Consider the following 16071-nt stretch of genomic DNA (forward strand, 5'->3'; position numbering starts at 1 on the left):
TTCGCGACTTCATTCTGGGGCCTTCTGCTCTTGACTTCCGCCCGCAATCGACCCTTCTGCTCGCAAACCCAGTTGTCTCCAACGAGGTACTTATGCGCACTTGCTAGCCAGCGCCGTTCACTAAAATTCTGAAGTTTCTATGGTTGTCGTCAAAGAAGCACCTGTTGTTGTTCAGCATAAACGTGGATGGGCCAATGGGTTACGCGCGCGCATATTGGCGCAGTATATTCCCGAGTATTCAGCAGCCCTGGACCGCAGCAAAGATGCAGAACAATCAGTTATGCGTCGAGTCTTTGCGCGAGTATTTTGCTCGTATTCACTGGACAACTCCCCCGTCGGTCATGGAGCCTGAAGATCGCGGTTACGACCCCAATGCGCCATTGCCCATGGAGAACTTGTCTCCAGAGTTGCAAGCTCAGAAAGATCGCATTATCGAGGCCTTGACACCAGTGAGTTGTTGATTCAAAAGGGATTTGTCACGTGCTCACCTTCTCCAGAGCATCCGTCGTTGGCTCTTCACTCGAGTCAAGGAGAAGAATCGCCATCGACGGACGTGGGACGCGCAACGCGGCCAATGATCCATATGCGCTCTTCCTTCTAGAGCTGTCGGGCATCTCGAAAGCCAAGAAACGCCGCCAACCCTTCCAACAGTTCATGAAGGAGCAACGTCCCTTCCTCACTCCGATTATCCAACGCGAATGGCTTCAGGCGAAGCAGGCTCCTGGCTTCAAAAAAAAGTGCATTGACGCGGACTTTCGGGCCTCGGTCGTCAGACGAATCTTCAAGACATTACCGAAGGAGCAACAGGACGATTATCAGGCCCGAGCCAAGGCTGAGGCGGATGAACTCAAGGCTCAATTCGACGAGATGGCGAGAGCGCCGCCAGATACATCGCCAGAGGCTCGACACAAGTGGGTCATCTCAATCTTACAAACAACTTTTTTCTGAACAACTTGCAGCGCATTGCGTCGGGCTGGCGGCCTTCATTGGCCCGGTACTCCAAGAACTGTTCAACGTTACAGGTTGCCACTCTACCCTCTTCGTGGGTGGGCCCCAACCCGAACTCAATGGCGATATCAGTGTTCAGTAGTAGGTCGACGCGCTCTTATTCTAGCAGTAACCGCTAACATACCCACAGCTTTTCCTTTGGACGAAACCTTACAGCTGCAGGACCTCACTGGGCTCAATGGGATCCTGCCCGTTTCAAAAAAATATTGGAATTTTTCGTCGAATACCTCCAAACTGCTTATAGTGCGTCATTCACCTCTCTTATTCTCTTCAACACTTCCTGACTTTGTTCAGCTGCCGAACAGTGTGCCAGCTCTGCCCTTGAAACCAGCGAAACCAACTTTCCGTATGACCCTCAAAATCCCCCCCCTCGAGCGGTTGGCACTGCCGTACCACCAGCGTGGATGTCGACAGAGATTCCTCTCGGGCCTGACCCGGAAACCGAGACAGAAGATGAAGACGAGGCGCCAAAAAAGAAGAGAAAAGTAGCGGCTCGACAAAATGCCGCCACCACTAGTCGCCCAGATCCCGCCGCATCTGCTATCCCATCTACGTCACACTCGGTTTTCAGCGTTAACCCACAACCTCCGCCTTCACCCAAGTTGTCTTACAACTTTGACGGAATGTATTCTTTCGACGACGATCACAGCGAGAGGGCGGTGGACCAGTCGGAGTCTCGCAAAGATGGAGACGAGGCGCCAAAAAAGAAGAGAAAAGTAGCGGCTCGACAAAATGCCGCCACCACTAGTCGCCCAAATCCCGCCGCATCTGCTATCCCATCTACGTCACACTCGGCTTTCAGCGTTAACCCACAACCTCCGCCTTCACCCAAGTTGCCATACAACTTTGACGGAATGTATTCTTTCAACGACGCTCACAGCGAGATGGCGGTGGACCAGTCGGAGTCTCGCAAGATCCCCTTCAGCAGCTCGTCTGTCAGCTCTGCGCCATTCTCCACCACTATGACTGGGAACGTGGAAAGGCCATTCGCCATTTCCCCTCACCCTACAGTGTCGGCTCCGCAGATGATGCCAAGCCCTTCTCAAGCTTCAGTCTCGTCATCCTCGACAACCCTTTTCCCTGGGCCAGCCCTAGTATTTCGGCCTTCCCCCAGCTTACCCTCTTCGACTTCATCGACTTCGCCTTTCTCACTTGCGACATCTGCCACCGAGCATTCTATTTTCCCCAGCCCATCTGCACCAAGCTCATCGACTACGCCTTTCCCTTTCTCGTTTGCGAATTCCGCAACTGAGCTTTCCGTTTTTCCCCAGCTCTCTTCAGCAAGCTCGTCGACTACGCCTTTCTCGCTTGCCATATCCGCGACCGAGCCTTCTATTCCCCCTCGTCCACCTTCACCAAGCTCACAACTTCTTTCGACTTCGACATCTGCCACCGAGCATTCTATTTTCCCCGGCCCATCTGCACCAAGCTCATCGACTACGCCTTTCCCCTTTCTCGTTTGCGAATTCCGCAACTGAGCTTTCCGTTTTTCCCCGGCTCTCTTCAGCAAGCTCGTCGACTACGCCTTTCTCGCTTGCCATATCCGCGACCGAGCCTTCTATTCCCCCTCGTCCACCTTCACCAAGCTCACAACTTCTTTCGACTTCACCAACGGCTCCACTTCGCCCACCACCTCTGCAGCCGCCAAACACCTTCGCAGCGGGCAAGACCCCTGCTCCAACTCCGCGTGGCTCTCAGGTTAAGCCCAAGCCAAAGACAGTGAAGCAGGTCAACGCGGTCAACCCAGCAGCGCCACGTCGCAGCTCTCGAAAAGCCGAGGCAGACGTAGCCCTACAACGTAGACCCTGTCCGGTTGAAGCGCCAGAGTGGTTCATATTCTTCCACCATCGTCTCTCTCGACGTGAGCTCGGTCCTCAATTCGATGGAATCTTCAACTCGTGGTTGAGGATGGAAACTGCGTCCGATTTCGTGATATCTGAGATCGACATTTTGCCGGCCCTTCATTCTCCTGCACTTGTCAAGCCCTGGTTGCAATCGAGCGCAAAAGACACGGAAAAGCTCACGCAAGCCCAATTGGCCGTCCTCAAGGGAGAGTTCCGAACATGGTGGGACAGTCTCCAACCCCGATGGCGTAAGCGGGAGATGACGGGAGACTGGAGCATCTCGGGGTCATATGGAGGAACAGGGAGGGATTGGGGACGGCTATATTCATGGGGACCGGGCGGAGTCGTTGGCATTGTCTGTGCACTTTACATGTGGGGAATTTCAATCAAGAAGAAGGGGGTGGAGCAGGAAGAATGGCAGGCGGTTTTAGCAGACGTTGGTTGGATGTTGGAAGGTATGGCGACACACTACGAAGAGTTTAAAAGGCGAAAATAGTTAACTCACATACATATCATCGTGTAGCTACATAGAGACCTGAAAAGTCAGAACTCGTGAAATTCACGTGAGCGTGGATAAGTCGAGATGGCAGTGGCAGATGAACGACCGTCTCCGATTGATTCCGGCCCCCGCGCCCGACGACGCCCGATGGCAACGTCTCAACCACAATGACGGCTGGGCCTAAACAAGTTGTGAAGGCGGAAGAGGAAGAGACCATGCTGTTGGAAACGCGGGTTGTGAAGAAGGAAGAGGATAATGGTCCCCCGCCTTTCTGGTCGTCCTCGTCAAGTTCGGACAATTTGAACTCTATGGAGCAAGGGCGTCAGCAGGGAATGTCGACTGTGCGGACGGTTATTGGTGGTCTGTGGGCTGGCTTGCGTTCTGTTTGCTAAAATGGACTTTCACATCGAAAAGAAACCGACTCAATACTTAGTACTTTGTGTTGCTCTGCTTTGCTTGTTTGTCGCCATGCTCTGAATCTGAATCAAATGTGCTGCTGTGAATCATACAAGTTTGAAGTTTTAAATGAACGTTTGCAGTGATATTGAGACATCGACTATGGACAGGTTGATACGGAGTTCAGTCACTGCCCAACCGACTAGTAAACATTCTCGCTCGCAGCTCTGAGCGGCTGAGCATTTGGATACGGCCAGTGACACTCAAATGGTTCAGTGCCGCGTTGCTGGGACTGCGGTTAGTGATTTGTCGCTGTATCTAAGAGCCACTTACGCGTCTCGATAGATAGTACTGGTTTCTTCGTTAAACGCGAAGATAGTTTCGCGTCGGTCAGGGGCCGTGGTGGCCATGGCAGAAGGGGAAGTAGTCAAGGCAGACACAGAGGATGAACGAGACGTTGGCGGTGGGCCTGGGCTGGATGATGTAGAGGATGAACGAGACGTTGGCGGTGGGCCTGGGCTGGATGATGTAGAGGATGGTGACGCGCTGACTGGAGGTTGGCGACTGATGGCCACGGTGGATATCGAGTCCCCATGTGTTGTTTGCACCTGGGAGATGGGTGTTACGAGCTTGTCGGAAGCGTGAGCAGCAGATAACAAGTATCGAGCGCTTGGGGGACAGTGAGGCATTTTTTTTCTTGGGAATGGCATGGAGAGGAAGATGACGACCAGTTGGATCATCGTGGTCGAGAGCGCAGCGTAAGTCCCACTGGAGTCGAGCTCCAGTCCAAGTCTGGTGACCCGTGGCCGCGGTGATAGAGACCCGTTTCTGTTTTGCTGCCTTTGCTGCAGCGCTGCTATCATGCGATATGAGTCGTCGAAAGCTGTATGAGTCGGTGGACTCACTATAGCGTGAAGATTCCTAGATCTGGGACCACCCAGTACAGCTTGTCTGAAGCGTCGTGCTGGGGTATACTTTGGTAGTTGGGGCTGAAGAACAGAGGTGGGAGGCAGCAGGTGTCGGTGTCGGGGGAAGCCATGAGCGGTGCGAGGGCAAGGGTTAAGTTCTAAGGACGTCGGCTACGCTGCCAAAGCCATGAGCAAGGGCAAGGGTTGGCTTTTATCGCGCTGCCAGTGCCCAATAGTGATTTGAAAGGCTGTTCAACCGGCAGAGGGCGGCCAGGTGAATCCAAGGCGAATTCCTGCACCGACACGCAGAAACGTGTGGTCGTAAAGTCGAGGAAAGCGCACTTAGGGTATGATGATGGAAGTATCGAACAGGATCCAATGATATCATCAATTCTACGGGTGCCGCAGAATCAAGGCATGATGCCGTCAAATGATTGACGACCCGACCGTGCTTGGGGACACCAAGCCGAGCATAGATCTATATCGGATGCGGCGGCAGGTGATCAAGCCGAGCCGGCTTGCTGTGATGTCCCACCCACAAATCCACTTTCAATCATTTGATTGCGTATAAAGATACTATGGTTACTTGCTTTGTACAAAGTGAAAGCATGGCTGCAAGGCTGCCGCAGCTGGAGCCCAACAAGGGGCCAGCCGACCACCCGCAGCCAGCTGCCGGATATCCCCGTGGATGAATATCGCGAGGTGACTAAGCTACAATGCATCCCCATTCTAATTTCTCATTTTCTACACCAAATGATGGGGAGACACCCATTGATCCAGATCAAATGTTCTCGACACAGACCCCCCCCCTCCAACCCTTTTTGGATCGCTGCAGCTTCGTCAAGGTGCTGACGAAATTCAAACAGACCTCCCAATAAGGGAATGCTGACCTTGCCAGCGGCTGGCAAGTGCCAGCAATTTAGTTAAGGCTGCGCTGGCAATTGCCATCTCTTGTACCGTCATGAGAAGGGTGGCGGCTCCTTGCACTCCGGCACGTTGCCGAAAAACTCGTCAATCATGAACCTCATCACTCTTCTGTTTTTGCGGACCTCACAAGAGTGGGCTTCGACAGATCGAATATGTTTGCGGCGATTTAGATACACCTGGGGAATCGTTTCGGGAACCACTCATCCTGACGGAGTGATAAAGCATCAAGTCGAAGTTCTTCGCGAACGTGGAGTCGATATTCACATTGGGACACCGAGGGCTTCCGCTTTTTAGCTGCTTGTAGCTTGTAACTGTAACTCCGCTTCGTCGTCAGGCCATGACCGTGGCGTTTCAGTCAATAGGTGGTGACGTTGCTTTGGCTGACTCGGAGGGAAAGAAGACTGCCTGCCCTTTGGAACTTCAGCTCATTGAGTGAGTGTCCAACACTATCATCATCATGATGACATCATTGACACTGTGAGTCTGTGTTTCTTTCTCTCTCTACGTCGACTGCGACGGCAGACCTGAACCGTCGAGACACTCCTCTAACATCAGCATGCCTAAACACACAAATGAAACCCCTCAGCTGAAGCTTGCGCCCAGCTTGAGCGCCTGAGCCGAGTATTAATAATTTCTCGATACTTCTTCTGCTTCTTGACGACCACCATGCTATCCCGAACATTACCTTACCAGGCATATAATTCGTGGAGGTGAGCTGGAATAAAGCTCATATCACATCAAGCCCTCCTCGAGATGTGCTTTGCATGCGTGCGATGGTTTTCTCCACCAATGAACGGCTCCGTGCCAACTGACAATCTGCAGGTAACTCAGGTTCACGGTAAACTATCAACATCATCACCTTGGTGGCTATTTTCGACAGCATTCGTCTCCCGGCTTAAAGGACGTCCTCATCTTCCTCGCGTCTCTGTGAGTCTCCCTGAAGCCATGGCCGTCACGGTTGCTCTATTGTGAGTGTTTTGTGGTCATGGAATATTTCGTCCTCATCAGACCGGCCGCAGAACTCTGCCTATGGTTAGGCCTTCCCACTTGACTGGCCCGGAACCAAGAAATCATCCTTTTGGTAGTTCATCGGCATCGTCGTAAACTGGCTCCTTCTTGGAATTCTTCTGGTGCAAATATGTTTGTTCTGCGATTTCTGCTATTCCGGGTTCATTTTCCATTCAAACAGACATATATTATGCTGCATTTCCCCAAGATCCAAACTGGGCCAAACGCGGTGTTGCGATTGTTCTGTTCGCTGAACTTCTGGAAACATTTTCCAATTTTCATGACATGATCGAAATATTCGGTCTTGGCTGGGGGGATATGGAGGCGCTGGACAGAGTGGGCTGGGCATGGTTTAGCACTCCGGTGCTTGGGCCATTTAGTGAGTCTTCTCCCCTCCAGTTCACATCAAGTCACATAAGCTAAACGCCTCTCAGTTTCATCGATTGGACAGGGCTTCTTTGCGTACAGGATCTATCTCATCGGGCAGAGTGTCTATCTTCCCATCTTGGTATACCTGGTGAGCCCAACCCCCTTGCTAGCGCTTAGTTCATCCATTTTAGACCTCAATGTTACAACTGGGGGCGGGTGTATGGGGTGCTGTCAATATGTGCAAGGCGGGTCGATTCTCCGCATTACAAGAGCACGACATCTTGGTTCCGACAGCTGTTCAGTTTTCTCTGAGTCTTCGTCCATCTGTGTTTTATTAACCTCCGTTATAGCTTTGGCTGTCGTCTACCTTGATTTGCGACTTGCTTATCATGTTTGGCATGGTCTACAATCTCCTCAAATCGCGGCAGCGCGAGTTCAATCGCATCAATTCCACGATCTCCAAAGTCCTTCTGGTGATTCATCAATCTTATATTCCGTTTGGTGGTGGCCTGACTGAGCTTTTCTAGCTCACCGTGGAGACAGGAATGATATGTACAATTGTCGTGGTAGTTGACCTATACCTCTTTCTCGCGTACAAGAAAACCAACTTGCATCTCGCGACATGCTTCGAGCTGTCCAAATTCTACTCCAACAGCATATTACTGGTGCATTTTCTCCTAATGGTACCGTTCAATGCTGATTGCTGGTTGTAGATCTTCAACTCCCGAGCCCGGGTCACTTATCCAGGAACACAACACTCCCATTCCTCAAGCCATGGGAGCAGCACATCACGACCGGTGGTGGAAAACACCACAATCATTCGGTTTGCTGGCCCCCGCGACAACACGTCTGCAGCCACGACGACATCGGAATCGCTGAGTGTCCTGGAACTCGAACGGGAGAAGCAGTCAAGTTACGATCTGCACGTCCCAAAAGTCGAGCAGCACGAGGATCTTGTTGTCTCGCATGCATTTGCCGTTTAAGTAAGGAAGGCCACTGACAGAGGAATATATGTGTGTTGAATATCGATACTTTATGATGGTTGTTGGGGGCATGTGCAGACCTGCCGAACATCAATTTTATGCTACAATCTGCCAGTGTGGTAGCACAAAGCAGTCATTTCCTCGCGTTTCAAAATGCGCCTCGCTCCACCTCTACAGTCAACTTCAAGCTAAAGTTCAAAGCCGATCGACTCGGATCTCAATAACCTTGAATACTGGTCTGAAGTTTTTGGAGCTGGCTCTAAACCAGCCCATAAATGCCTGTCGCAGATAGCCTAACGCTTACTTTGAGATCCTGGGACTCCTGTTCCGCGCGAACCAGTGCCGTTTCCTCCGACTAACAGAGTTGATCTCATCCAGTATGGGCAGAAGAAGAGTCAGCCGACCTTTACGGTTTGTCGCAGGCCTTCCAAGAGCTGCCGTATTTCTTCGCGTCGTTGCAAATTTTCCTTGCGCCACAGGGTGAGCAGCCTCAAGACTATTACTGTTCCGCGTTGAACTGACCTGTTGGACTTGATCCATTCGGGTTTTGGTTCGTTTCTATACTTACTGCATTGAACAACCGTCGCCTTGAGAACATGACACGATCCACTGACCCTTCTCTCCAGTAAAGTTTCGACCTCCGAGTCGTACAGATGGTCCCGTGGTGGTCGCTTTCTCGGACTTGGAATCTACAAAATGCCTTCAGTTTCTCCCCCAAGAGCAGCACTGAACTTACGCTTCCCGAAAGACTCGGAGGTGTTGGTGAATCTATTTCTTGCGTAGAGTTGCGACCAGGAGTCTCAATGACAATGGTATCCGCCTCTGAATTCGTAATCGACAGTGGTACTGGAAAAAAAAGACGTTGTATTTTTATTCCACCTGAAGAAGATGAACCCACCTGCTCCATGCTCCTTCAGCATTTTAAATTTGAACACAAAACTCACATAGGGCCGCATTGGCTGGCCCGTCACTTCGTCTATCATTTCCGGGTCATCGGAGTCCAGATAGTCCAGAATCATTTCATAGTTATCAGTCTTCGAGGTGAGGGGGCTGATCGTTTCTTCTGGAGGAGAACGCAGTCGACGGATTGCCAGCGAGACACAACCTGGCAAAAGGCGTCGGGCTGAAAGTGGTTGGACGAAAACATCTGAGGCACCTGCACCATGATGGGACGACAGCCACGAGTCTTTCCGCAAAGGTTCTTCGAGTCTCCCAAATGATGTTCGCTTTTGGGATTCCGGCTCCTCTGCCGACATAGAATGGTTCCCAATCCTAAAAGGCTTTCCTTCCTTGTCGGGTCTGAAAATGTCGCAACGCGCATTGATTCGGGGTGCGCCTTCAACCTTACACCAGTCGATGGCATACAACTCGATTCATGGTAAAACAACCGAGATATACCTGTTGCCAAAGAGCAAGATCAGACTCACCGTTTTCTTTTGCAGTTCAACAGTTGAAACGACTTCGTCTCGCGCTGCGTTCACAAATTGTGGTCGTCCCAGGTTCAAGTGTTTCCCCTTATCGTCGCGTAGCCATACACAGAAGCCGCGATGAGTGACGGTGTCGGGCATAGATGGTATGTGCTAGAAAGTTTCTAGTAGTCGATGGTTGAAGAACAAGCTTAAGTTCACTTTGGCGTGACTAAGCAATGAAACTTCTCAAGCACAACTTGGACTACAATTACTGTAAGTACAGACAGCTACAGAGACGACCAGACTCTATTTTTACTGTATGGAAGGTGGGGCAGGGAATACTTAATAAGTACAGGACCAGGACCAATAAAATTTAACGGCACCATTATAAAAAAAAAGAAAGCCGGTGTTATTGAACCTCTTGGCGTGCGATGTTGTCGATTGTATCCTGGTCCAGCAACAGCCCATCGTCGTCGAGGTCGTCATCTTCCTCCTCCAGGTCCTCGTCGTCGAATCCCTCCACGTCATAGCTTTTAACGCTATCCGCATCTGAGCTGTTGCTCGAAAAGTCGAATGTGTCTTTGGTCGGGCTCTGAGTCTCGTACTCGGCGCTGATTAGTTCGGATTTTGTTGTTGTAGGATTCTCGATGCTTGTCCCGAAACTTCCCCTCATGAATGGGTCGTCCCATAGATCGCTGATTTTTGCTCGGCGGCTTCGCTCCCGCACCAGTAACTTCCCGACGACTCTTCGTGCCCCAACACTTTCCACCAATTTGGCACCCATAAGTTCTCCGGGTGCTTCATTCACAAGCAGTCCATCTATAGTCGCAGGTTGTTCTGGGGAATCAGGCCATTCCCACTCTCCTTTGGCTATTTGCATCAGCCACCGTCTGCGAGCAGCATGAGCAGCTCTTTCGCCGCCTTCACGGCCTATTCGACCACCAACGCCGGGCGTCGCCGCTCCTTCGCCAAATGGTAGATGCCGAAGACAAATCGCATAGAGTACCACCCCACAAGCCCACGCGTCAGTCTCCCTAGCGTCATATTTCCCACCGCTGATAACAAGCTCGGGTGCCGCATATGCCTCGCTCCCGCAACGAGTGCTGAGAAGTGGAGCGTCGGTATCGATGAAACGCGATAGTCCAAAGTCAGTCAGCTTGATTAGCGGGCCGGATGGAGGAGCAGCGGTAAATGGAAATGGGGATGTAAGGAGGACATCTGAAATCGATATCAATAACAAGAATCAGCAATGGGAAAGGAAAAATTCCGCACTCTCAAGCTTCACGTCACGATGAACAAGGCCAACTCCGTGCATCCAGCCAACAGCTTTGCACAGCTCAGTCCATATCCGTCGGACTAATGACTCGCCGAGCTGTTCATGGGCAGCGTCACTGTTGACAACACCCAAAAGGTCACCACCGGGGAGATAGGGTAGAACCAGGATATGATAGGAAGGAGTAGTGAGATGGGTGAGGAGTTTGGTGATGTTTGGGTGGGAGATATGTCGGAGAACTTCGACCTCGCGAACAAAACTCACACGGGTCCGGTCTCGCTGTAACTCCTGTTCTCGTCCTGAACAGGCAATAAACATCGAACGTGCAGTCATCTTGAGTGCCACGAGACGAGTGGCGGCAACGGTTACCCCCACAGACAACGTCCCGTTACGGTCGTGATATGTCAGAATCTGCTTGCCAGCAGCTCCAACTGGGCGGACCCCAGGTACGCGGACCTTGCGTAGAGAATTATTTCTGGAAAGCGAGTTGTTCCGCGATAAGGAAAGAGACCCTTCTCGACGCAAGTTCCGCAAACTGCGTCGACTACGCAAAACGAGCGGGTCATCCGATAAATCCTCCGCCAACCAGACACTCGAAAAAGCGCCGGTACCCAAGGGCTCCACCAGCCGTAACGTTGTACCGGATGGTTTGGGAGGCTCGACTGTCAGTATTGGGAGTCGGCTATCGAGAGCCTCAGGTGGAAGGCCGGGAAAGGACACGGAATGCGAGTTGATAGTTTCCGGGAGGCCAGAGACTGGCAATGGCAGGTTGGTTAAGATACCCGAGTCATGAGTAGAGACTGTTCTAGAACGCGGAGATGTCGTTGCACGGATAATGGCCCCAACAGTGAGCTCCTCCTGAACTAGGAGTTGTGGAGTTGGGGCAAGTCCAGGCAACTTTGGTGTGCTTTCATCGGGAGTTTGGATAGAGGCTGGGGTCGGAACATCGGCGAGGTCATGGATGCTGTCTGGTTTCAGATCTAACCAGAGCGAGTCGTGGCGTTGCTTCGTCGGCTCAGAGGTCGTGATTGTGCTTGTACTGGCATTATGGGTGTGGGACAGTGGTGAGGGAGGGCGAGGTGCGAATGGAGAGGCGAAAAACGCGTGAGTTTTTGCTCCAGGGCTGGAGAACTCGGGGAAAGTGTCGCGGGGGGGGTGGTGAAAGGGAAGGAGATGGTAGTGATGATATTTCCGAGCTCGAAAAAGCGGAGCCAAGCGATGTCGATGTCGAAGTGCTGCTTAGTGAAGACAGCCGGGGTGAAGAAGAGACAGACGATGAAGTAGAGGGAGGTGAACAGAACTCCATGGCCGTGACAACGTCAGCAATGACACTGAGCGCCAGTGCGCCAGTCAAGGTCGGAGCTCTGCAGCAAACCACACAGTCAGGCGGTCCTCGACATCAACCAAGCGATATGATGGGCATACGTGTGAGTCCAAAAAAGAATCCGTCTATCTATTATTAACGTTCGAAGGGAGGTTCGTTCACCCGCCGGCGGATTGGCGTGGATTGGGGGCAGTTGCTCGACCAGCGACCTCGTCGTCCTTATAAAAGGCACTATTTGATGAGTCAGACCGTGACTTCGATCGTTCCTTCCAACTCGAAATCAAGATCAACTACCTTCCTTCCTTCCAGTTTTTTATCCCTCCAACACCCACTGCCACATGTCTTTCCTGTTCGTATATATACGCCGGCCTTCTGGCGACCGGTTCTTGCCCGTATCTGTGTCATATGATTACCATGAAGTTGGCATGAACAAATGTTCAGAAACACTGTTCAACTTGAACGCCCTCATAATGAGTAGACCTTCCAGAACGCCATGCTACCACAAAAGCTTGGAGATGACTTCAAGTCGAGCAAAATTCACCAACTTCGGTCACCGTTTCAATACAATTGGGCAAATAAGCTCAACTGCGGTTGGATTCAGGTTTTCGCCGCTCTTGCTTCTGACGACCACACGCTAGGCCACGAAATGGCCACGCTAGGAAGTACCGCCCTTTCATACAGAGACTGTGATGCGTGGTTGGTCGACCAGCGCGACGGGAGCCGGTTGCAGATATGGTCTCCTTCAATTGACCGTCTCACCAACACCATGTTCGGTACCATCCGACTCTCCGACTCTCAGGTATGTCCCCTTACTCATATTTAGGGCTGATCTCATTCTCCAGTCTTTCAACATCTATTGGAGCTATACCAATGATTCTGAAAATTGTTTGTATTCGCTCGGCGAGGTTTCTCGGTCAATAACCGCCGCTGCAAGCCGTGGCCTGGAACGCTCGGAGTGGATGACGCTGGCCGCAAGCTTTGCGCGCTCTCATGGCATGTCGTCGTCGCAAATGAGCTCCTCGCAAGATCGAGTGCGGTGGCCAGTAAGACCGAGAATGGGAATCAAACTGCGCAGAGACAACAATGACGGTACGTCAGCGAAGACTCCAGTCCGATATACCTCATTCGTAGTAGAACGTGATCAAATCCAGCTGCGAATATGGCGCCTTGAACAACCACCGACATATGACGAAATGCAGGCTGTAGAGACATCGCATCATGATGGCCAGAGCAATAGTGCCCACCCTTGCCAGCGTTCCCCGCCAGATGTCGTTTTCCACTTCAACTTGGAAGGTTATGCCGAAAATAGTTCTGGAAGGTCTGCCGAACCATCGAGTTCAAATGAAGCAAGTAGGTTTCGGCAAGGAGCTGTCTAGCGCTCATATGGGAAATTCGTAGGTCAGGACTTGGAAACGCGGACGAATATTGTCTCAGATTCTGATTCTGAAAAGAGTGTACCGGTGACTCTCCTCGCCATTTCCCCCTCGCCAACTCATAACATAATAGCTTGCTACTTAGACTGTCTCCGCATATGCTCGGAATTTGAGAGCAAAGCACAAGCGGCACAACACCCGCGCTTCCACCAGAAACCAGGAAGATTCTGAATCAGACTCGGGCACTGAACTTATCAATGAGCATGTAAGTCACCAACAGCACACAACTCGAAACCTACATTTGTGTAGACTCGACTCGACAAAGAACTGAATAGGATGAGAGAAGTGCGTCCAGTTGAGATTCGACTGTGCTGGACAGAAACTCAATGTCGAGATAACAGAGAAAAATTTCACAGCGTGCCGAGGGGCATGCTCTTAGGAAGCGCATCCAGGAGAAGATCGATGTGAATGAGCAGGCACTGTGCGCTTCACCAACATGCTAACATTCCTTCAGAGCAAAAAAGAAAAGCTCAAGAAAGACGTACAGTTGGTCATAAAACTAGAGGTTCCGAGTCTCTTTGCTGCGTGAGGATCATTTGCTAACTTGAAAACTTAACACAGGAACGGAACAAGAAATTAAGATCCATTCTTTAGAGGAAAGAGGAAATGACTCGGAGGGAGCAACTCAAGCTCGATGATGATGGTTCAACACCTAAAGCAATGAATGCATGTGTGTGTGTATAATGAAGACGCTATAATGTCGACTCCAAACTTGGAATTCTAGATCTGGCTGTTTTACGCTACTTGAATCAAGATTATCTGCGCTGGATCTTTGTTCTTTTGAATCTTTTCCATTCAACTAAATATCACTGACTTGTGGATGCTTATAGCTTGTAAAGGTGCCCCGGGCCAAATCTGTCTCAGATCCAATGGGCTTCGATTCATGCATGTCTCGTTCAACAACAGCAAGTCAGCAAGTTCTCACGGTTTAATCATCGCGATCGTTTGAAGACGATGTTCCCATGTCACCCAAATATCTCTGTTCTTGACCACGACGACTCACTTGCTGAAGATGAGCACAGTGATAACCACCGCCCTTTCATACGATGGTTTCAAAGTATGGCTGGAGGACGATCACGGAAATCCATTGCAGATCTGGTCGCCATCGATCGACTCCCGACGTCAGGTTTCGGGCACGGTGAGGCTTCCTGCGACACAGGTAAGCCCGTATTACTATGTCGCGTTGCTCAGCCTCATACGACATGGCCATTAAGTCGTACCACGTCTACTGGAAGAATAAGGAGTTCGGCGCCAAATTGACATCCGTAAACACATTCTGCGAGGTGGTCCGGCCCGTAAGAAAGCACCCCCAACAGCCGTGGCCAGTAACAGCCGCGTGCTTCATGAGCGAAAACGTGCCTTCAACCCAAATCAAGTGTTCCACCAAAGGTAGAGTGCGCTGGCCCCCGCGTAAGGACATAGATATCTGGCTGCGAAAGCGGGGAAGCTCAGGTATGTCGCGCCAAATCCTGTCTGTCATCCGGACACTGACACTCACGATGGCGATAGATAAAGTCGAATTGAGGCTCTGGAGCCTCGTGCAACCGCCAACGCAAGAAGAGATCACCAATCTTGAAGTCCAACAGCATTGTCGTGCAGGACTCCCAAGATTGAGACTGAATGGTGACACGGCGCTCATCTTCCGCTTTAATTTAGAGCCCGACACTTCAAGCAGAGAGGAAATCGACGTCAATAGCGAGTCGGAGCTCACGGAACTGGACTCTATTGAATTAGACGGCAATATAGTCGAGTCCCGAGGCGACGAAAATTTATCTCGGGGTGGGCTCTCAGTGATAGGTGCCAACCGATTTTGAGCTTTGATTTTAGTGACTTCAAGTTCCCGTCCCAGTGCACCAATCGAGGTGACGAAACCGTTATACATTCGAGTGTGATACTCACAGAGCTAGCAGGCTTGGGCAAACTCCGTCTGCGTAGAAACACCTCCCAACACCAGCGGCAGTTCAAGTTCAAAGTTAAAGCGCAAGCGGAGTCAATCCAAGGACGAGGAGTCTGACTCGGACTCTGGGGGTGAGCTAATCAAAGAGCATGTGAGTATCGTGGCAACTCGACCCTCGCTTTGATCCAATGCTCGATAGACACTGCTCAAAGGCCAACTGGAAGAAATTGAAACAGTAGATGGGCTCTCGAGTTTGATTCGTGTCTAATGCTCATCAATGACAGACCAAAAGGATTAAAAGGGACGAGGAACACGCTCTACGAGAGCGATTCCGACGGACGATCAAGGTGCCAGTGCTCAGAAAATTATGCCGATGTGCTGATCCGTCTTCAGGCTAATAAAGTGAAGCTTGAGCGCGAAAGAAGGGCACTGCACAAAAGAGAAGTAAGTTTTCGCGAAGGCTAGATACTCTTCGGATGACAACCGTTCACGGTAGGAACGCTATGAAAGGCTCAAATCCATCCTCGCGCAGGAGTTTGAGGATTGATGCAGCAATAGCGAAGGTTGTTGTGGTTTGTTCCCGGTTGCTTTGCTTCTTGTTTGCGTAATCTTGGAATGAAATTGTGAACATGAAATGCCAAGTTGAACCACATGTTCAACTTTCGGCTAAAATAGAACCTAGAAAAAAGCAGCATCAATATTAATACCGCAAGGCCACTCGAAGGTACTAGTATTTCTGAGTCTAATTGACCTCGAGTCGTTCTGGTGCTAAAAATCAGCCACTGCCAAATGA

At 50.9% G+C, this 16071-nt stretch overlaps 6 protein-coding genes across 6 annotated transcripts; 4 read left to right on the forward strand and 2 right to left on the reverse strand.

Annotated features, from left to right (window-relative positions):
* Window positions 1-263: 263 nt before the first annotated feature.
* MIND_00999400 (uncharacterized protein) lies at window positions 264-2486 on the forward strand (the record flags this gene model as incomplete). The annotated part of the gene is made up of 6 exons (XM_037366597.1): window positions 264-453; window positions 500-911; window positions 960-1022; window positions 1081-1089; window positions 1139-1251; window positions 1303-2486. The coding sequence occupies 6 exons, from the start codon at window positions 264-266 to the stop codon at window positions 2484-2486; spliced, it is 1971 nt and encodes a 656-aa protein (XP_037215991.1).
* Window positions 2487-6335: 3849 nt separating this feature from the next.
* MIND_00999500 (uncharacterized protein) lies at window positions 6336-7942 on the forward strand (the record flags this gene model as incomplete). The annotated part of the gene is made up of 10 exons (XM_037366598.1): window positions 6336-6350; window positions 6405-6550; window positions 6602-6614; window positions 6668-6722; window positions 6772-6969; window positions 7025-7107; window positions 7151-7255; window positions 7310-7432; window positions 7487-7624; window positions 7673-7942. 10 exons carry the CDS (start codon window positions 6336-6338, stop codon window positions 7940-7942), a joined length of 1146 nt encoding a protein of 381 aa, XP_037215992.1.
* Window positions 7943-8201: 259 nt separating this feature from the next.
* Window positions 8202-9198, reverse strand: MIND_00999600 (Mg transporter; the record flags this gene model as incomplete). The annotated part of the gene is made up of 7 exons (XM_037366599.1): window positions 8202-8297; window positions 8347-8409; window positions 8465-8500; window positions 8557-8631; window positions 8679-8788; window positions 8841-9047; window positions 9099-9198. The coding sequence occupies 7 exons, from the start codon at window positions 9196-9198 to the stop codon at window positions 8202-8204; spliced, it is 687 nt and encodes a 228-aa protein (XP_037215993.1).
* Window positions 9199-9760: 562 nt separating this feature from the next.
* On the reverse strand, window positions 9761-11930 carry MIND_00999700 (uncharacterized protein; the record flags this gene model as incomplete). The annotated part of the gene is made up of 3 exons (XM_037366600.1): window positions 9761-10569; window positions 10624-11629; window positions 11685-11930. The coding sequence occupies 3 exons, from the start codon at window positions 11928-11930 to the stop codon at window positions 9761-9763; spliced, it is 2061 nt and encodes a 686-aa protein (XP_037215994.1).
* A 511-nt stretch (window positions 11931-12441) lies between these two features.
* MIND_00999800 (uncharacterized protein) lies at window positions 12442-13466 on the forward strand (the record flags this gene model as incomplete). Its single annotated transcript, XM_037366601.1, has 5 exons — window positions 12442-12747; window positions 12791-13037; window positions 13083-13298; window positions 13347-13402; window positions 13455-13466. The coding sequence occupies 5 exons, from the start codon at window positions 12442-12444 to the stop codon at window positions 13464-13466; spliced, it is 837 nt and encodes a 278-aa protein (XP_037215995.1).
* Window positions 13467-14393: 927 nt separating this feature from the next.
* On the forward strand, window positions 14394-15825 carry MIND_00999900 (uncharacterized protein; the record flags this gene model as incomplete). The annotated part of the gene is made up of 9 exons (XM_037366602.1): window positions 14394-14540; window positions 14596-14833; window positions 14891-15160; window positions 15209-15243; window positions 15292-15429; window positions 15478-15513; window positions 15563-15625; window positions 15672-15722; window positions 15775-15825. The coding sequence occupies 9 exons, from the start codon at window positions 14394-14396 to the stop codon at window positions 15823-15825; spliced, it is 1029 nt and encodes a 342-aa protein (XP_037215996.1).
* Window positions 15826-16071: the final 246 nt, after the last annotated feature.

This window comes from Mycena indigotica (genome assembly GCF_014461135.1).
Source record: "Mycena indigotica strain 171206Taipei chromosome Unknown Mind.scaff0009, whole genome shotgun sequence".
Lineage (NCBI taxonomy): Eukaryota > Fungi > Basidiomycota > Agaricomycetes > Agaricales > Mycenaceae > Mycena > Mycena indigotica.